General features: G+C 37.1%; 1 protein-coding gene across 1 annotated transcript; it reads left to right on the top strand.

Moving 5' to 3' along the window:
• Nucleotides 1–12181: 12181 nt before the first annotated feature.
• Nucleotides 12182–14787, top strand: LOC105617158. The gene is given in 4 exon segments (XM_012198727.1): nucleotides 12182–12433; nucleotides 13329–13450; nucleotides 14350–14459; nucleotides 14462–14787. Coding segments are annotated over 4 exon segments (810 nt in total).
• The last annotated feature ends 8288 nt before the right edge of the window (nucleotides 14788–23075 follow it).

Genomic DNA, 23075 nt, shown 5'->3' with positions numbered 1-23075 from the left:
ATTAGGTGTACAACTTTGCTTCCGCCGTTTTTTTTCCGAAATTCGAGGCTTTATTGTAAAAAACTGGTTACACATTTATGATTCAAAGTAATGTCCATCGCATTATTTTCTTCCATCTTTCGGGTAGCGTACAAATCCGCGTCGAAAAAACTGGTCATCCTTTGAGGCTATCCACGAATCGATCCAATTTTTTACTTCTTCATAAGACCAGAAGTGCTGGTCAGGCCGTGTGCCATTGATCGAAACAAATGATAGTCAGAGGGAGAATACGGCGGGTGAGGTAGGACTTCCTATTTCAACGTTTCCAAGTATGTCTTGACCACTTTCGCAACATGGGCTCGAGCATTGTCATGCTGCAAAATTTTTGTGTCAAACTTTATTGTGTCTCTCGTTGTATTGCAGCCGTTTGTCTTTCAATGCTCGGCTCAAACGCATCAATTGCGTTCGATACCGATCGCCTGTGATTGTTTCAATCGGTTTTACAGTTCATAATACACTACGCCGAGTTGGTCCCACCAAATACAGAGCATGACCTTGGACGTCAAAATCACCGTTCTTGAAGCGTTGAAACCACTCACGACACGTTCTTTCACTAATAGCGGTCTCATCATAAGTATTTGAGAGCATTCGATGAGCCTCAGCCACAGATTTCTTCATATTGAAGCAAAAAATTAAAACTTTCCGCAAATGACGAGAATTTGGCTCGTAAACTGACATTTTCAATCGAGAATAACTTTATGATGCAGACACAAATCGACTAATGTTTCTATGGGGTTATGTTGACAGATGCCCAAGTTTATTATATGACGTCTATGATCTATTTATTTCGACCACCACTTACCGCTAAAGCCATCTATAGGAAAACGGCGGAAGCAAAGTTGTACACCTAATAAATTAAAAAATACTAGAATAAATTATCATTTAAATTATTGACTTTTTAATATTATATTAAAGAAAGATCATATAATTCTTAAAAAATGGCAGTAATTTTGATAATTGTCTGGCTGAAAACGATGCAACTTTTTCTTTAATATTTTTCTATATTTTTAAAAATAAATGAATTATTAAAATTTTCAATTTAACTGGATTATCCTGTATATTACACATGTGCAAACAAATACTACCTTGATCAAAAAGTTCTAGGAATTCATTCAGAAAATTCAAAATACAGTTTTAGTCATCAAAAGTGATATTATCCTCTTCAAAATACTCTCCATCGACTGCAACGCACTTATGCCAGCGCTTAATCCAGAAACATTTCTGGAACTCTATTGTCGATATAGTCATCAGAACTGTCTTCGATTTTTCTATTATCTCCTTTCGGCTGTTAAAACGCGTTCCCCGTAATGATTTTTTGACTCGAACAGAAAAAAATCAGTTTCCCAACATTTCCAAGGTTTTCACACCATTGAATCCATTTTTAAAAATTTAATACAAACTTAATACAAAATTTAATACAAACGTTGTTGCAAATTCAACTCCATTTTTAAAACTGTAAAAAATCGAAAATATGTGCAGAGATAGATGTATTCAAGATGGCATAACTTTTACAAATGTCAAGCTATGATGATAAAATTTGGTGGGAGTGCCAATGATAGATGTGGCAACCTAACCAAAAAAACAGAACTCAAATCAGCTGACTCAGAGCATCACCTGGTGATAATTCCGGGATCTTTTTGATCAAGATAATATACACTGAAACGAAAATAAATTATTACCATTAACAAACTTTTATATTCAATTATTATGTAGTCACATATAGTAAACAGATTAGTAACCAAAATTTATGTATTCATTTAAAATTATTCATTTTTAAAGTAAATCATAGTACTTTAGTAAACATATAAAATAATCACTAGTAAACAATACCTGATAAATTATTATAATATGTTTTTAAAATGAAGTAAAAATTAATGATTTAAAAAATCAATTTTATTCATTAAAAATTGTTAACATAAGTTAAATTTAAAATTATTTTTGATATGATTTTTTAAAATTAAATCATTTTTTTTTATAGATAAATTTTTTAATGCTTAATTTACATTGAGAAATCATATTTTGAAATGTAACTGCAGAAAATATAAGTAATATGTTACTAATATGTTTTATATATATAATTACATAACTGCACAAGAAATTTATTTGCTAATGCAATAATTTTCGTTTAAGTATATTTTATTGCACATGTTGACACATGTAATATACAGGCTGATCCACTGAAAATCTTAAACATTTAACTTATATTAAAAGAAGAAAACTTAACTTATATTAAAAGAAGATGTTGCATCGTTATTATTCATAATATATTAATAACTGTTAATACTCACGTTTTTGAAACGAAAAGTTAGCGTTAAAATTAAAATATTCAAATTCAGAGATCTTCACCTGTATTAATGTAACAGTAATAACATTATAACATATTAAAATAACAATCTGAACTTAATATAATCTTTACATTTACAAATACAATAATAAAAAGTGACAAAAATATCAAAAAAAGAGTTTTTCCCCCATTTTTTAGGGGGATCCAATTTTTGGAAAAAATTAGACTGAACTATCTGCCAAATGATACCCTACAATGAAATATTAACTGTGATTAATGTCTGGATATAAGATAAAATTTGACAGCTCAGTTACAAAATTGAGATCTAATCTAAAGAATGGGCGATTTTTGCGGTTACTCTTTTTAAGAAACTATATAACATTCAAACAACAAAATATTTATAAAGAAACGTATTGGATTACCTTTATTAATGAAGATTACAAAATCTTTCACTCGATTCTCAAAATCACCGAAAATCAATTAATCAGCACAATCAAATCATTAACTATGCTACCAATCATAATGGAAGGGATTGACATAATATACTTAATTTGGACAAATCACGCCTTCTTCTCCGCATGACGAATATTTTTCGCGCTTATGAATATCCTCCGCGCCTCTCGCCCTGCTCTAGCCCCGCTGGGATAGAACCCGCCTAGTATCCCTACTTTTGATGTTATTTTTGAGAGTTTAGTTACGCAAGTTATTTGTATTGAATACTGCACTTTTAATTCCATTACATTTTGTTTCATTATGTTTTGAATGATTATTTTTGTTTGAATCACGAACAGGCAAATATTCTGCGACAATTAACTTGTATATGAAAGATGTGTTTCTATATTAAAATTATCAGTACTAATTGGAAGTAAACTCTGTTCACGTATATATGTACATTTTCGCTGTATAGTCATTATTTTCACAATTTGATTCAGTTTTATTTATACTAGAATAATTTATGTGATTGAAATTTGGAGCGAAAATTAAAGATAAGATCACACTGAAATAACAGATAATTGAAGATCACTCATATATACATGTGTCCAAAAATTTCCAATGTATGTACAGACTTTTCAAACAAAGATCGCAGTCCCCGCGTCTTTTAGGAAAATCTAAAAGTACGAAAGCAATATCTGATATCACGACAGAAAAGAAAATTGAGATAACGGTCACAGAATCCTTCGAATAATGACGAAAGCCGGCGCGATCGCCCGCCCGCGCTCGAAAATTTCCTACGCTTATGCCAGTGTCCAGAACCAAAATCTAAAAGTGCTGATGGGATGTTTGAGATTACAGATGAATAAAAGAAAAATAATTCGTTGAATAATGATGAACGGGGAAGCAGTATTCCTATTGATTTGATTTCGGTACTCACTAATACTTGTTTTAAAAATTCTTTTAATCTGCCCCACATAGGATGCTTCACAATTTTGACAATTAATTTTATACCAGGTGTACAAGTATGAAATGACGATTTTTTCCCCAAAAAAACACGTTAAATTCGGAAGAATGATAAAAAGAGATTTATTCAAAATTTGCTCCATTGCTAGTTACACATTTTTCCCATCTTTCGGGCAATTTGTGGATACCACGCCAGTAAAAATCTTCCCCTTTTGCCGCGAACCATTCATCGAGCCATTTTTTCACATCTTCATACGAACCAAAGCGCTGCCCAACAAGTGCGTGACCCATCGATGCAAACAAGTGGTAATCGGAAGCAGCCAAGTCTGGTGAGTAAGCCGCATGGAATAGAACTTCCCAGCTGAGTGCTTCCAACGTGTCTCGAACTGGTTTTGCCGTATGTGATGAAGCATTGTCATGGAAAAAATGACCTTGCCTCTTTTGGTATTCTGGTCGTTTTTTAAGCAGCGAATGGTTCAAATCGATCAATTGTTGTTGATAGCGTTTGGTATTAATCGTTTCGCCAGGCTTCAATAGACCACACCTTCTGGTCCCACCAAACACAGAACATCGTCTTCCTGCCAAAGCGATTCTTGCGGTCGATGTGGATGGTGTCTACCCATGATTTTTTGCGCTTGGGATTCTCAAAAAAAATCCACTTTTCATCCCCAGTAACAATACAATGCAAGAATGACTTTCTTCTGTATCGTTCGAGCAAAATTTCATATGTGTTTTTGTGCCTCTCTATCTGTCTCTCGTTCAATTCATGTAGCACCCATCTGCCGACTTTCTGAATCTTTCTCATCTCTCATAGGCGATTGGAAACAGCTTGTTGACTAACGTTCAATTGCTCTGCGTGTTTTTGTGTTTGTGAATCATCTTCATCCAGCAATGCTTGCAATTCCACGTCTTCGTACTTTTTGGGCGGTTTTCCGTATTCCTTGTCTGCAATATCGAAATCTCCAATTTTGAAACGCTGAAATCATCATTTTTTGCGATGGAGCATGTTCACCATAAGCTTCTCCAAGTAATCGGTATGATTCCGCAGCAGTTTTCTTCAAATGAAAACAATGCTGTCCGCGAATGCTCCTTATTTGGTACAAATTTCGTCATATTAAACACAGCAACACAATACTATGCAAACACTTTTCAATCAAATCACTTTACGCGTTTGACACTTATTGATGGTACAATAAAATGGTGTATAATGTTAAATCTTTGTACTTCACACTGCATTGCGCCATCTGTTTCTCAAATCGTCATTTCATACTTGTACTTACATTAATTATTGAAAAACATGTTATTTATCCTTGAAGAAAATTTCTTATACAACGCTGACAAAATCATATTGAAAAGTCATTTGCAAATTTTTGACATTGCAATTTGCGGTGCCAGATTACATTAATGTCGCCGGATGTCTCTAAAAATCTTTTATTACAAAAAATTGTTGGAGGGAATAAGATTTAAATAGAGAATGGAGCAACAATACTGCATCAGTCGCTCAGATCCGTTTTGCAGTGATCTTCAACGCTATGGATACATCATACGTTCAACATGAGTCGAGTAAGTAAGTATTTAAATTATATTTGTGAAGATTTTTTTCCCTATATATTGCTTATTCTTTTGTTGTTCTTCATTACAACGCGTCTTCTCATATCATTTTGACAAGACTATTAGCGTTGACACCGATTTACAAATTTTTGAAGATTGGAATCATTCCCTGGATTTGGCTCCACTGATATTAAAAATTGTTAAATCATTCAAAAATATAACTTTTATTAATTTCCGTATTTGTTAACAGTTTTCCCAATATCAATACCATTGGAGATTATTCCTTTTATTTTCATTCATTTGAATTTTCAAAAGATACAACCTCCATTGGCTTTGATCTTGATAAATGTTATCCAGGATATGATCTTAAACAATATTCAAGAGGTTTTAGTTGTTCGTCGAACACCTTGCGTAATGCTAATGCTGGCGGTATTGTAACTTTCAAGCCTTGAAACTCGAAAAGAACATGAAGAGAAATAACTTTATTACAATGTTTTGAAAAGTTCTTAACACCAACTATTAGATTCTGCCATAAAAAAGTGTTCCATTCCATAGAGTGTTCAATTAAAAAAAAATCATTTGTGACCTTGACTTTGTGACTTGACCTTGGCGATGTCACTCAAGATCAAATCAATGGTCTTATCCTCCGAACTATACAACTTTTGTTTGAAACATTTTTCCATATCTTCCATATTTATCGAAATAGTTGCTAAGTTTGATTAAAATGACTCACCCTGTATATATATCTATATATATATATATAATCCCAAATAATGCAAATAATATCAAAATAACGTTTTATTAAAAAAGCATAAATTGGCACTTTTAGCAGTTCTAGGAAGGTATCGAATTCTGGTGGTTCTAGTGTTAAACGTCATAATAAAAAATTATGAAAAAAAATTATGAAAAAGTTAAATACGAAAAGGAAAAAAGTGCAGTTTATTGTATTGCAAAAACTTAAGAATATTTTTCGTAATTTCTGAATTATGAACCTTTAAGTGAAAAGATATGACAATTTTGCCCAATTTTACCCAATTTTAACCAATTCTTAAGTATTTCTCTGTTTTAAAAACACAAATTCTTTTGTTTATAACAGAAATTCTCTACTTTAAAAACAAATTCTTTCTCTAAGGATAAAAATTATATAAAAAAATAATTTATATTTTTAAAGCAGAAAATTTTTTAAGTAGAGAATTTGTATAACTCTCTATGTCATCGATGTGACAGATTTCCTAACTTGAATATCTATCATTAACAATTAATGTCTCGATAGGAACATAACCTTGAATGTGCCGTCTAAATCCCCGAATATTTTTTTAATACTTACTACTTACATAACTTTATCGTTTGTATTTTGAAATGATGCTAAATAATAAAATGTTACAATTAATAGAACTAGAATAATTATTGAAATATTGCATAATGTTATAGCAATATTTTATTTTTGCGGACAAGAGAGTATTGCTAAATATTGCAGCAATGTTTTATGAAATATTATAATTTCTCACAATAATATTGCTGCAATATTTCGTGCTGTAGGAATAGCCTTAGATGTGCTTTCTAAGCCCCCAAATATTTTTTGATCATAATATGTTTATCGTACACATTGTGGAATATGATACTAAACAATAATATGTTAATAATTAATAGAACTAGAATAATTATTGAAGTATTGCATAATGTTATAACAATGTATGAGGGCAAATCAATAAATTCTTTCAAGAAATTCTGTCAGAGAGCACTCGTAGTGTCATGTCACATTACTTTTTGACAAATAGCATCTCTCAGCTGATTACTGTGAGCGGAATTCATTGCGTAGTTTCATTTCTGTAGACGATTAAAGCGAACAACCTTTGTATTTTTTGCAAAATGAAAAAAAAACGAGTTTCGTGCAATGATTAAACATTTACATATGAAAGATTTAACGCCGAAAGAAATCAAAACCGAGTTGAATAATATTCATAGCACATTTGCACCAGCGTTTGTGACTGTATACAATTGCGTGAATGAATTTGAACGTGGTCATACATTCACATGTGATGCACCTTCGGAACGTCCAAGGCTGCTACACCAGAAATCATCGATAAAATCCACGATATTGTTTTGATTGATCGACGAGTGAAAGTGCGCGAGCTTGTTGAGGCCACAGGCATACTCGTATTACATATGGCAAAGTGATTTCAATTTTGCACGAACAATTGAGAAGCTATCAGCAAGATGGATGCCGCGTTTGCTCACTGTGGGCCATAAGCGCGACCGTGTGACAATTTCAAAACAATGTTTGGAGATGTTTCAACGTAATCTAGATGAATTTCTGCATCGATTCATTACTGTGGACGAAACATGGATCCACCCGAGACGAACGAATAGTCAAAACAATGGATTTCACGAATGAACTAGCTCCGAAGAAGGCGAAGATCGTAAAGTCGGCCGGAAAGGTGATAACCACAGTTTTTGGGATGCACGCGGTATAATTTATATCGATTACCTTTCGTCGGAGCAAACGGTCAATGGCGATTATTACACAGCTTTATTGGACTGTTTCAACAACATTTTAAAGAAAAAAACGTCCCTATTTGGCGAAGAAGAAAGTATTCTTTCAAAACAATGCACGGGTTCATGTGCCTGGCACCGGTGGCCAAATTCAACGAATTCCGCTACGAATTGCTTCTCCATCCAGCATATTCGTCAGATTTAGTCCCTTGCAACTATTTCCTGTTTCCAAACCTGAAAAAATGGTTCGGAAAGAGATTCACTAGAAAGCAGCTCATCGCCGAAACAAAGGCTTATTTTGAAAAGTTGGACAAATCATATTATTCGGACGACTTGAAAAAATTAGAGAATTGTTGGATCAAGTATATCGAGCTGGAGAATATTGAGAAATAAAAATAAATCAATCAATAAAAATGTGTTTTACTATGTTTTTCTAAAAACTTATTGACTTGCCCTAGTATATGCAATATTTCTCTAATATTGCAACAATATTTTATTTTATCATATATAGAAATATTATTACAATATTGCAGCAATGTTTTAGGAAAGATTGCAATTTTTCAAAATAATATTGCTGCAATATTTCATGTATATATTTATCCGTAAGGATAAAGACGCATACGCATTGAAACCCTCTAGCTTTTTTTCTCGCACAGATTGACTGTTCATTTCGTATATGGCGTCATTTGATTAAGTAAACTATACAAAAAGATAAATATAGTAGGCTAATGAGAATCAGCAATGATAAACGGTGCAATTATTTAATGATCAATCCGTCCGTGTACGACGACGTGTCACTCATATCTGATTGACACGTATTCTAAAAATGTATGATCTTTATATTTGATTTTAACAATTCTAGTTTTTAAATTTTAATATGTTCAACAAAGCTTCAGTGCAATGCTTCATTTTCCGATTTGATGATTAACAATGTTGCATTTTTGTCAATTTGCGAGTGACTTAAGCATTATAGACATGTGAGCTAATTATACTTTTATATCATTCTTGCTAAGGAGAACTCCAAAGAGAATTGAAACATTCAAAATAAAGAAAACATCAATTCATCTGATTATTGATTGTTCACAATGCCATTTATCGTGACTGATTCTCATTAGCCTACTATATTTATTTTTTTGTATAGTTTAAAATTCGATAGTCCTAATTATTATTATTGTTGATTAAATAAATAAATCTTTAATAAATAATAGTCTTTTTTAAGAAAAAAAGTTTATTAAATTCCCTAGAAAAATTTTTTCTTTTGCGATTTCAGTTTCTGTTTCCAATGACGAAGAAAAAGGTAAGAATGGGCAGAATAATATAAACTATATATATAGTAAAACACTAAAAGGAACAAATAGAGAGCTATTATATAAATAATAACGAAGCAGATACATTAATTTCAATTTCTATTTGCAGTAACAAGAAAAAAATAAGCATAATGAGCAAAATAATATAAATGATACGTATAATAAGATATCCAAAAGAACAACAAGTAGAGGCTTATTATATCTATGATTATAACAAAGCAGATACGACAATTAAATGTTTAGAAATTCTAGATCACGAAAATAACGAAACGAATGAATTTAATTCTGATTTTTTACTATCTTCAAGATCACAATTCCTAAAACAAAAGTATTGTATAGATTATGGTGAAGTTCAGCTGAATACATACTCTTTAAAAAATGAAGATAATAGCATTAATAAAGAAAATATACGTACCGAAAAATCTAAATTTATGTTATACAGGGTCCCACGAGACTTTTTCAATTACACACAGGAAGATAGATGGGATCGAAATAAACATAAAAATCTTTTATCATTTAGTGATATTTGTAATAATAATCGAGATTTTAATGTTTACAATTGTACTAATGAGAGCACGCCGATAGAAATATTCCGGCCACTAGAAGTATAGCGACTTTTTCAAACATAGACTGCGTCGGCAACGCGTTGGAGAGGTAAGAGAGGAAGCGCACCGTTGCTTAGCGCCCAGCATCACCGCTCATACGTCTCATTGCATCGCTAAAGGACTCGCGTCTATGACCACTGTGCACATTCGCGATTATATTACATGTGTAATACTAACACTGCAAAAGTAGGACAAATACAAACCATAATAAATTTCGATGAATAAAAATGTCGAAAGAAAGAAAGCGATGAAACCTATGGAAAATCTAATTAATTTTTATCGTAATCTGTCGCTTTTCTAAATCTCGAAAGGAAAAAAATTTAAGAAAAAGGTATCCAAAAGAAATAATATTATTCCCTATTGTTTCCTGTTAAGAGAGTATGATTTCATCGGAATACAATAAAATATCAATAAAGACATAATGTTTCATTACAAGTTTTGTTGAAATCTCTCTTTCTATGTATATAAAAATCACTGAAAATCTGCCGTAATTAATAGTGTTACGGTATTTACGGTAGTAGAAATTCTAAGCTGACTATCGAATAATTACCAAAAAAAGTTCTTTGTTGTTAACCATATTAACGATATTTGACATAGCATTGTGCTCTCGAAGTATAATTAATTATCGTAGGCGGTTCATCGTAATCTATTATAAAATCGGAGAAGAATACATGTTTCATATTATTACAAAAAGCATAGCATAGTTGTAAAGCAGGGCGGGTTCTAACCTATTGGGCTAGAGGGAGCGCGGGGCGCGGTGGGTACTCGTAGGCGCGGGGAGAAGGAAAACGCGGAAGGGTCCGATTCTATCGAAATTTATGTAAACTAGGATCCCGATCGAGTGTTTTACGTAAATATGACATTCCACTATTTTTTTTCGGCCGTCGCCGCCGCTATCGCCAGCAATCGTCGTCTCACTACCCTCTCCAAAAATGCTTAGATAACAAGAGCTCACGCTTTTTATTAACGCGTCGAAATGAGGAATAAAAGAAAATACATCTAATGCAAACAAAAATTTTGTATTCACATTACACTTATTATACAAATTTTTTTTCATTTTTTATTATATTTCGCAATCGACAACGTTTGAATGCAATCGAATATCACTAGCAGCTTTCTAGAAAAAGAGAACGAAAAATTTTTTTTGACCACTATTCGCTTTTTCAGCTGAGAATAAAATGCATTAGCAGTAGTCACTTTAAATGCGATATCTTATAGCTTATATTTTGATGGCATTAATGATATTGAGGAATGCGTTGGCGATTTTGATGCTTTTTCACCAGGACATTCCCAATATTTCGCTTTTTCTCTCGATAGTGGTGGACCTAGTGACAAGGAACGATAGCCCTTGTATTCAACCGATTTTTTTATACACAATATTCTTTTATTTGATCCATGTCTTATCGCTCGCAACTAAAATTTACGATTGAATGAAAAAAAGCTATATATACTGTTTATATACACTGTCAAATCGGTGATATGTCGTCACTCATAAGAGAAGAGTTGATGCTGTTTATATAAACATACTAATGAGGTGTGAAAAATATAAACCAGAACCATTCGCGATCTGTCTTATCTACTTTTAAAGAAAGTGTGGCCCAATAGGCAAAGGGACAAAGAAATTACAAATGAAATATATAATGGGTTATACAAGTAGGGTAGTGCTTTAACTGTATGCACAGTGTATATGATTCGTAGCTGACATTAACGATATAAGAATGCATCACGTGAGGGAGCATGAGACCGGTTCTTTTGATAGACGGCAGGTCGTGTACGAATTGCAGAGGGCTTTTTACAGTTCTCGTGCAGCATGTGCCCACTCTGCACACATTGAAAAAAAACTATTGTCAACAATATTGTGAGTGAGACGCTACTGAAAAATATGTGGGAAGACTGTAATGTAGATGATGTACTGTATGTTCTCGGTAATCTGCAAAAAAGAGACATAGGTGTTCGAATATCGCCGGTGCAATATTACAATACACGATCGAGAATTAGATATACGTGATGAGAAACATGGAATAGTTATTGAAGAACCCGTTTCTGACTGGTCTCGCGCGAAACAGAAAGTGTACCCACGGTTATGAGACAAATGTTACTGTTGTAATGTTAATGTTAGAACGATGAAAAGAGACATTGGCGGAAATGTCAATGTAATAAAGGATGATTATTATTGGGCGAAGAAAATCGCAGATAAGCCAAGATTAGTGCATTAAGATTCCCATGGATAATGAAAAGAGTATCGAACTGCTGATTATTGACAATATATGGAGTTTCGTGATTGCGATCTTATGCTAAAACTGTTTTTCAATAGATGAGACGATCAATGCTTTGAGTGTGAACAGTGCACTTTCGCAAATAAACATAATGAAAAGGTGTTAGAACGTTATTATATACGACATTCTAGATATGTCATGATACTGCAACGTGTATGAACGAGTCACGTGCAAATCCGGTTAGTGCTCCGAATGATGCAAAGAGTGAGCTAAAGATTGTGAAAAGACATGGTTGTGGAAAATCATGAGCGAGTGAAACGCGAATTGCTGGAGCAGTGCGGCCAGATCGCTACTTTGGTGAAGTGTTTTGCGTGGCTGCAACGATGCGACGAGTGCATCGAACGATTCGAAGAATCGTTTTTGTTGTGCCAAGCGTCCGCGTCTCGTCATTGGACACTGACAATCCGCGGTGGCGAGGATCGCGCAACTTGCGGGTGCAAAGTTGCAGTTGGAGCGATGTTTTGTACACATTGGTGGCGAGTACGCGAGTAGCAACGAAAGATCTCTTGTCTGACGAGAGACGCGTTCGAGAGTTGTGTATTGACAGGTGAGATGATAAACATTAATCACTTCGAGCCGCGGCGATTTTTGGAAGACGCTGGCAATGTAGTTCTAGAGTGAGTGCGAGATGCTGTAGAAAAACACGGTAGTGTAAAAGTAAACATCGCGTTCAACGGTGAGTTCACGATGAAGGATAAACTGCTAACAAGAGCATAATTACAAAGAACAACGAGATGTACCGATATGCATGAGTGAGAGTATGAGCAGCATGTCATCGAATCTATCCTAGCACCGCTCGAAGAGTTCCAGGAACGCGACAGCGGGTGGGCATTGTCACGTATATTGAATTTGACTATCAATGTGAACAAATTAAATTCCATGCGCGCGGGATGTCACATCGAAATGCCGCGGAAAATAGCGATGAAACGAGCGGTTATCAGTGTGCGTACGACGGACAATGCGTGCTTCGCGTGATCGGTGGTTGCCGCTCTGTACTCAATTGAAAAGTATACGGAGCGAGAGTCATCGTATCCACATTATACGACAGTTAAGTTTCGCAGGTATCGAATTCCCAATGACTTTAAAAGACATTTCTAAATTTGAATGTTTAAACGTTGTGTCGATCAACGTGTATGAAAATAAACACTTCCTTGGCGGCTAACTAATGACTAGAAGGAGAAACATGTCAACGTGCTGTACATGCAAGATCCACGCAACGACAATGTTGAGCATTTTGCATGGATAAAAAATCCCGTCTCGCAGATTAATGGGAAAAAGAACAAGAAATTTTTCTGCGATCGGTAAGTATATTACGGAAAGCCAATAAAAAAACAGTAAAAAGAAATAGTGAAAAATGATTTCTCTTTATTTACAGATGTCTTACTTCAGTACGAATGAAAAATTGCAGTCGCACGCAGTGGACTGCCAAAAGATCAACGACTGCGCGATCAGACCGAGCGTGGACGACAAGTGGCTCGAATTTGGGAATTGCAATAAGCACGTCCCATTCATCTACGCTGACTTGCGTCCTACGGAAAACAAAACTCGACAGGGAAGATGCATCATCGTACATGTAGCAACACGAGGTATTTAGAGTATAAGACTACTATATGCGTTGCTCATATGATGACGCGTTATCGTCATATCGATTACGAAGATTGTATAGCGTGGTTCGTGCAACAATTCAACGATTTGGCGCATCGAGTGAAAAATATCGTATCCACTAACGTGTCCATGGAAGCGTTGTCGAAAGAATAATGGGAGGCCTATCATAACGCGACGCAGTGCCATGCGAGAAATCGTTCGCGATCGGACAACAAGCGGGTTCGCGATCATTGCCATCTCACCGATAGATAACGTGGTCCAACGCAGGCAAATTCCAATCTTAATTATAAATTCATTATATATTCCGATCGTTTTTTACAATTTATGCTACGACGCACACTTTATCATTAAGGAAATTGCTACCGCGTATAGACATGTAGATGTATTACTTTTAAAGAAAAATATTTCGTTCACTAAACATGTCGATAGCACCAAAGACAAAAATTAAAAGAATTTTCAGAAAAATTGTATAAAATTAAGATTCTTTCAAATTTTTAAATGCAAGCCGATAAACTGGCGTCATTTCTAAGCAAAGACAAATTAAAAATCGTACGTTCCTAATTATTTTTAACACTCGGCTGAAGAATTTAAATTACTGACGTAAAGGTGTCTTTCCGTACATTGACTGCATCGAAAAATTACAGGACGCTTACCACCGCGCGAATCATTTTACAGTTCGTTGACAAGCGATACAGTATCCAAGAGCAGTTACACTCACGTCGTGAATATCTGGAAGCGATTCTTCATCCGAACATTCAGCGAGTACAGTGATCTGTACTTGAAAATCGCAGCGGCCTTAGTCAATGTTCAAGCAGATACACGCAAGCTAATAACAAGTACATGCGTTCATACAACTCATCGAAATCATCGTCATACTTGATGTACTATGATGTTAATAATTTATATGGGCGATGTGTCAACCATTGCTATACGCCGAATTTCGATGGATCGAAGACGCGAACTTTGATGTGAACGATCACTCTGGATTCACCCACCAGTATCTTGAGAATCCACAGCATCTACACGATCAACATACTGATTTATTTTTCTGTCCAATGCGCGATAAGCCACCCTCGCGACAAGCCAAACGCGAAGATAAACGCGTTCTAACGACATTGTATGATAAGCAGCATTACATTATCCATTACCGAAACTTGCAGCAATGCACTCGTCACGATCTTCGCGTAACAAAGATTCATCGGGTGCTACAATTCGCGCAATCTTCATAAGTATCTTCGTGAATACATTGAATTCAATACAAATTTCAGAACTCGTGCAAAAAATGATTTCGAGAAAAATTTATATAAATTAATGAACGCAGTATTCGGTCAAATAGAGAATGTTCGAAATCACGTCGATGTAAAAATTAGTAACAAAATGGAACGGATGATACGGCACGGAGGCAATGATTACAAAACCGAATTTTCACAGCCGTAGCGTCTTTTCGGAAAATTTGATCGCTGTAGAATTGCAAACTCGAAGTTCAACAAACAGATTTACGTGGGTATGTGTATACTCGATATATCGAAAATCTGCTTGTACGAATTTCATCACAAGTATATGTTACCACTGTTTCGCGACAAATGTAAAATTATGTACACCGACACGGACAGTCTCATTACCAGAATGCAAGGATGTTTACGAGACTATGAAACGCGATATCGCTAGATTCGACACGAGCGATTATTCGACAGATAACGCGTACGGCGAACCTCTTGCGAACAAAAAAGTACCCTATCTGATGAAAATAATGGTGCGATCGAATTCATTGATCATAGAGCGAAGGTGTACGCAATGTGGACGGCAAAAAAGAAACTAAAAAGGCGAAAGGCGTAAAGAGAAATGTCGTAACGTGAACGATACATTCGACGATTACATGCGGTATTTGAATGAAGAAATCGAAATGACTCGCCATCAATCGTGTATACGATCTAAATTACACGAGATGTACACGAACGATATCCGAATCGAAAATTGCTCTGAGTCCATACGATGACAAACGATATGTCGTACCGGACTCGACGGAGACGTGGAGGCATTGGCGGATACCTTTGTAATATATAATAAAAATAAAATATATGAATCAAAATTTTATCAAATAACATTATTTTTATGTATCCATGAAATGTGCGATCCATCAAATCCCAGCCACTTGATGTACACTTGTCTTCCTTCGCAATACTTTCTCCACGAGATACACGTCCGGATGAGTAGCGCGATGCAACTCATGCTCGTAAAATGCACTAGCGACGGATTTTTCGCTATAATCCTGGAGTAAATAGGTTATGGGATTGATACCTTACGATTGTAAATGTACCCTAACGATTGTAAACATCTCCACGGTCCAATTTGACATGTAATCCTTCTCAAAATTCGCCTTGTACTTGCTCACGCGTACCGAATCGCCTACTTGAATGTTGCAGGACTCGCGATCTTTATCGCGCTACATTGTGTCCAAAAGTTTTTCGGCGATCGCGGGAATTACGTCAGCGGGTCGCATGCCGATGGTGCGATGCGCGTTGTAATCTGACACGAGATGCGGCAGCTTGTCGATTGCCACTTGTAATTGCCATTGAGCGTAAACATCTTCCATTCTCTCATCTGTTCTTAAGCGTGCGATTCGAAATCATTCGATCACTGATGCTTTCAACGTCGAATAGTGATTAACATTGTGTTTTTTTCTGTACATGATTTTCTGCACATCAGCGTTGTAAAACTCTTTCCTCATATCCGTTTGTAAATTTTTCGGACATCTTCCATTCTCTCAAACGATCTCAGCAACGATAACGTTAGCTGTCTCGCTTCCACCCTTGCTCTTGAGTGGTACGGCCCACGCGTACTTGCTCAATACATCGATGACGGTGAGTATGTAGTGGACCTCTATTGAAGCCTGAGTACGGATGCATTTCAACGATATCAGCCTGATCGTCGTATTCTCGAACTATGATGTCCCTTCGCAGAAAATTTCTTCTCGCCGGAGCGTGCAATTTCTCGACGAGTCGACGTTTCTCGGAGCTAATTTCTTCTCTCTTTTTCTCAGACTTCTTTTTCATGATTCGACATGTAATACACAGGGTACAAGAAAATAATGTATTTTTTCTCGATGATGTCACTCGACTGACTCGTTTCATGGATACGCGATTTAATTTATATAAGACCAGATTCGCGAAGTTTCTCGATGATCGAGAGCACCTCGTTGTCGTAAGTATTGTTATCCGCTCGGTGCGAAGCGTTGAGCAATCATAAACGATCCACATGTTCGTTTCACGTAATCGATCGCATTATCGTTCAATATCATTGCGTGAGATAATCCCTTTCCAGATTTCTTCTTCTGTTTCTTGAGTGTAATTGACATTAACGGCGCGATTACGTATTTGTACTTGTATTCCCTGTTGCTCAAAATAATCGATCCTGCGATTAATACTTGTATTTGTGCGAATTCGTCGCTATCAGAATGCTCTTGTATTTGTTCATATCGTCTTTCGTAGAGGAGATCGTCGGGAATTCTCTTGAAAATCAACTCGTAAAGACCGGGTATATCGGTGTATCATACGCCATCGATAATTATGTTGTCCGCGTCATCCATATCGAAACATTTATTGCTAAACATCAGCCCATCCTTGTATAGGTAAACGCCTGATCTATACCGCTCTTTTATCTTGCGCCCTCCTCAAGACAGCCTCGACGTACTTTGAGCCCTCAACGGGCCCATTGCCGGCTCGTAACGCCTCTCGACCTTCCGACATTTACAGCTGATTTTGAACCTTCGTCGCTAACAAGTCTTCCGTTTAGAAAACGTTTTCTAATGATTCTATCGTCGGTACGATTTTGGTATGCGTGTGGAGATTATCGACTGTACATGATCGTGCGATCATTGGATTTATGTAGAGTTATGGAAAGAAAAAGTGGCACGAACATCTCGCTCGCTTTTTCTCCCTCCTCTTATTTCTCTTCCTTCTTCCTCTCACATTTAGAGACAGTCGCTGCATCTTCATCGCGCGATTCTCTCTTTGTCACGCGCACTCCGGGGCTGTCGACGAAAAGTCGCAACGGTTCGATAAGAGGTTTAAAATGCTTGTCCAATGTGATGCTTTCCTCGATTCTACCGCTCTTCAGAGCGCGATGTTTCTTTCTCTTACGGACTCGCTCGTCTTCTCAATCTCCCTCGCGATTTTTTCATGCTCACGCACATCTGCCATGTTCGTCTCTGGTTAAGAATTGGCAACGACTAGTCACGTTACAATATCGCGAACTCATTAAACTCATTAAACTCATTTTCTGTATTGTCCATTTATGAGCGCACTGTGTCTTTGTCTATCACTAGAAATCCATATTTTTGCTGCTAATAATCGCGGCACAATTCGTCGTACGACATGTCGGTATTCACATGATCATTGGAAACGTGTTTCAAGTTGGTACCGTTCTGTTTGATCCTGAACAGGATCAAAAGATTCGCGTTGTCGCGTATCAGATGTTTAGGTATTCTCGCGTACATTTGACAGGGATAGAAGCAATCGACGTTCGCGTGACGACTCATCGAAAAGTATTCTCTTATCGTATCCTGCTTGTCACATGCCACGTCATCAAGGATAAAAATAGAATTTGGACGCGTCTCGCTCGGTGGAACGTCGCTGTTATTGGAGAACGTAAAGTAGCCGATTTCGTCGATAGATGTAAATAAATTTGCGAGATATTGATACTTTGGTTGTTGCAACGATTTCGAGTAGAGGTACACGTTCTCGAAATGTACGCCGTTCGGGAAAGCTTAGGAGAATGTTGGTTTTATCAATTCGACGGGCCGCAAATGATTGCGTGTATAGTCGGCAGCATTTCGCCATGCTTGCGCTTCTCCGCGCTGCTTTCCATCATTCGTGATTTCGCGGCGCAGTTTGTTACGCGTATCGTCAGCGGTTGCAGTACGAATTTCATGCTCACATTAAAAGCTATGCGCGAATCTACGAGTCGCGCAGTAGCAAAATGTATCTCACACTGTGTCATCCTTTCGATATTCAACTTGAGCGCCGAGCAGTTGCAATATGAAGATCGTACTTTTACGCGTGTACAGCGATTACATCAAACACATCTGGGGCAAGCTTCCGGAACAGGCGAAAGCAAATTTGAACCTATCGTCGCTGCGACGAACACTACAAGCCATGGCAGTGGACATATCGACGATTCCGCACTGAAAATAAAGGACTGTAGCGAATGTCGGCATCAGGCGACAGTCTGCTGAATTGATAAACGTCTTCTTTTCGAATTACATATCCCGGGCTACCAGTTTTGCAGTCTGGGCACTTGACTTACGAAGCGATTAGCCAGAGGTGACGCAGGCATAAATCCGCTGGACGTGTGTCGAAAACACGACATTGCATATTCGCATAGCAACGATCTCACCGATAGACACGCGGCGGATAAGGTCGCCAATAAAGCGCTAGGACGCGTTATTGCGAGAGATTCGGCTCTGAGCGAGAGAGCCGCCACTGTTGCCGTTTGCGATGAAAGACCAAGATCGGCATGGGCATGAAATCGAAGAAGACGACAACGAGGAAAAAGACAACGAAAAAACGGATTCTACGACGAGGCGAAACGAGGCTAGCGAAAGCGGTAAACGATAGCAAAGCCGCGCGATGTCACCTCGAGGAGCTGTTACATCACGATTACGCGATGGAATAGAGCCGCGGACTCTATCTCCGCACAAATACGGACTTGGATTGTATTTCAGCATCTATAAACGCGGACAGGGCGTAGCAGCAAAGAAAAAAAAATGGCAAAGAGACGATAAAAATGCCCTCAGGTACAACTACCAACGTGCAATTGAACGAACTCGCGAAACGTATGCACGTACCGTACTTTAGAGGGCGTTTTCATGCGTAACCGTTACCGACGAGCGACGCGCATCCAAACGAAAACAGTATCATGAATCTGGACAATGCGAACCCGGTACTCACTGAATAGCGTACGCGAAGAGGAACAACCGCGTTGTGTATTTTGACAGTTTCGGTAATCTTCGACTGCCCAAGGAACTAGTGCGATTTCGGGAATGATGCTACGATGATGTCCTATCAGACGATCAGATTTTCTGCGAACAGATGTGTCTGCAGTTTCCACAAACGATAGACACGCGTGAATTTAAAAAGCTCGACGAGAAATCTTAGTCGAACGCTTTTTCCGTCACATTGTTGATGCTTACACTGAGTGGAAAGAGCATCGTTCTCGTGGTGAACTACTTCCCTGCCATAGATTTAAATGATGGATATTACGAGCTCGGTTTGGTGATTTTTTAAAGTTATCACACGATATCGAATGTGAACGAATTGAATAAATTTTATTTCGCCAAAAACGACGCGAAAATTACAATTCCCGAGAGTTCGTATGAAGTGCGAGACATAAATGAATTTTTGAAACGCATGATTTTACGGAAACATCTGCTTGAAACCGTTGACGTAGTGCGTAGTGGCAATAACAACAACAACAACAATAACAACAATGACACCGATGACGATAATGGTGAGGGTGGCGAACCTGATTACACTCCGCGTAAACTACAACACACGATGAGATGCGAGATTAGATGTGCATACAGAATAAATTTTGGCAAGCCCAACAGCATTGGATCGCTCTTGGGACGATTCTCGTCGAAGCGTATATTGCGGCCGCGAAGATGGCACGAATCGGACATGTCGATCATAATGACCGTAATGAACATAAACATTATTCGCGTAGAATGTAATGTAACCGCATACAGCAACAGCAAAAGTGCGCACATGATATACGAATTTTCACTGAGTGTGCCACCAGAATATAAAATATTGAAGAGGTCGGCGCAGATCATTTACCTGCCAACCATTCATCGCACGGAGCATTACGCATTTAACGATAGAAAGGACGATTGCTCGATTTTTGCAGAGAGGAGACCATCAGAATGCATGTGCGACAGCGACAGTGATAACGCAAGCGTGAGATGCTCATATTGAACGAAGCGGAGCGCACGCAAAGAGATAACGCATTCTTTACAAGGCCAATCACCACTTGATAACACTAGTTCATCCAACTGTATCAGCAAGAAGAAGCTCAGCGCGTCGAACGTTAAATTTTTACAATCTTTAGAATTCGCAGTGCGCAACTTTTGAGATGATTGATATCTTGAATATTACCGGTGAGCCGATCTTTGACGATCGTCAAGATTGAGACTTACACGTATAACCCGTTCGCTAATACAACATACAGCGATGAGATAAGAATACCCATACAACAATAGGATTTGTACATCGTGCGAAAGTTTTCTCTATGTCGAAAGAAGATTGATGAAAGATTGGTGAAAAAGAAAAACGATCTGATGCTAACGCTTGTAAATAATTGCGTGGTGTTCATGTTTGATGAAATTCGATATGAACTCAGTGATGTGGAGATTGACCGCAACCGAAACGCAACCATAACTAGCATGCTTAAGAATTACGTGTCAATGACGAACGATAAAACTTTGATTGCGCTGAACGCTAGATGGAACTCTAGATTCGACACGGAGGAAGGACACTTTAATTTTTGCGTGCCGCTCAGCATGCTGTGAGCTTTTGCGAAGATTACAAACGCTTGATCATCAATGCTCGCCACGAATTGATTTTGATATAAGCGCGCACGATCACAATTGCTTGGTGGGAAATCCTGTGACGGAGTCTGAGATTGAATTATTTATTTTACAGTGGCGGATGCCTCACGTTGCGTTAAACGAGATCAATAAATTATCAATGCTATGAGCATTGGAAAGCGGTCGTTATCTGAGCATGAGTTTTCGCTCATGATATCTGTACGAGTATCTTCTGTTATAGAATACGGCCAAGCATAGGCTATCAAAACGGTGACTCAGCTTGAAAAGCCTCGATCTTTGCTCTGCAGACTGGAAAGAATATCACGTCACAAGATGTTAGCGTGTTCGACGATTGTAATTTGAGTAATATGTAACTTTTTCTAAATTCAGCGTTTTATTCGTACGGCGATTTAAATCTGGATTTTGGCAAAAAAGAGATACACTGTTCTATTTGATATGTATGCACGTTTTCATAGAATTTATTATGGAATTGATTGCTTTGAAACGCTACTTAATGTGCTCTCATTTATTGAGAAAGAACCTTTTATTTTGATTGCTCGCGACAAAAAGAATCCATCAAGAGTGCCTGTGGCCGTAAGCATAGAATTTGACAAGTAGAATGTGCCCGCGAATACAACAATCTATTATCTCATCATACACGATCGCGTAGTTCAGTATAATCCATTGACCAACGTTGTGCGCAAAATCACCTAAATGCACCTTTGATATAAAACATTTACGATACATCACAATTAAGTCTTCTCAGTCTTCTCGACAACATGCCCGTGCCAACGTTCATGGATCTGCAAGGATTCATCGTTAACAAGAAATTTATGGTGAAAGTGGCGGTGCTGAAACAGGGAATTGTTGTCACGCATTACATTTTTACGAGTCCCGTGCTATGAAATTTTTGACAAAATCCGACAAGTCTTGCGCTTCCTGGTTGGTTGCTTACCATAGATTGCAAGGGGAGGATGGGAGGATGGGATGGTCCCGTACAACGAGGCGAAATGCCTGATTACGATGACTGTATTTGAAGATGATGCTGTCGTGTACGTCAAGGGACGCAAGAAACGAATGTGGCTGTGGAACTTGCTTCTGATAAGCGAGAACGCATATACATCGAAATCTTGAATGCAGTTTACAAAGACATGGAATCTTTATCTAATCTAGATGTTACTAATACTATACGATGCGGACAACATGTTAAGAATTACGTGTTACAGAATGTAATGTATAATTGTTGGTTGCAAAAGAATTTTTTTAAAATAAAAATACGTTAACGTATTTATTATGTATTTCTTTTTCCTTCCTTTGTAATATATGTATAAATGTATATATGAACGTACATCTAAACGTATGTACGTATAAACGTATGTATGTACGTATAAATGTATAAACGTATGTATATATATATATGTAAACGTACGTATAAACGTATATACGTATGTATGAACATATGTACATATAAACGTACGTATAAAATGTACGAATGTATGTATAAATTCGTGACAAAGAAAATACGTAGAAAGACGTGATAAAATGTGTCGCGACACGTTCGAAATTCTTGGAAAAAGGGTCTGCCTCCCCTCTATGATTCCAGAAGTATTACCATATACCAATTTATATGGATGCAATCAGTCTTGCGATACCCGCTACGAAGGGTTGAAAAAAAAATGTACTTCGCCAAAGAGAGCAGTGTATCATACAACGTGAAAAAAGAATATAACATGTAAATTTCATACACGTTCTATACACAAAAGAAATGTTGTTTAACATTATGTACGTACATAGCATGGAGTACATACGTTTGAGTACAGAGCATCGTGCGTTTATTGAGCAGATATTACGATTTGAGGACTACGAGCTACAAATTTTTGAAAATTGGAATCAACGTTGGTTCACCGAGTCATGTGGAGATTGCCCTAGGAG

Source organism: Atta cephalotes (assembly GCF_000143395.1).
Source record: "Atta cephalotes unplaced genomic scaffold scaffold00011, whole genome shotgun sequence".
Classification (NCBI taxonomy): domain Eukaryota; kingdom Metazoa; phylum Arthropoda; class Insecta; order Hymenoptera; family Formicidae; genus Atta; species Atta cephalotes.
This window is presented reverse-complemented; position numbering and strand designations above follow the sequence as displayed.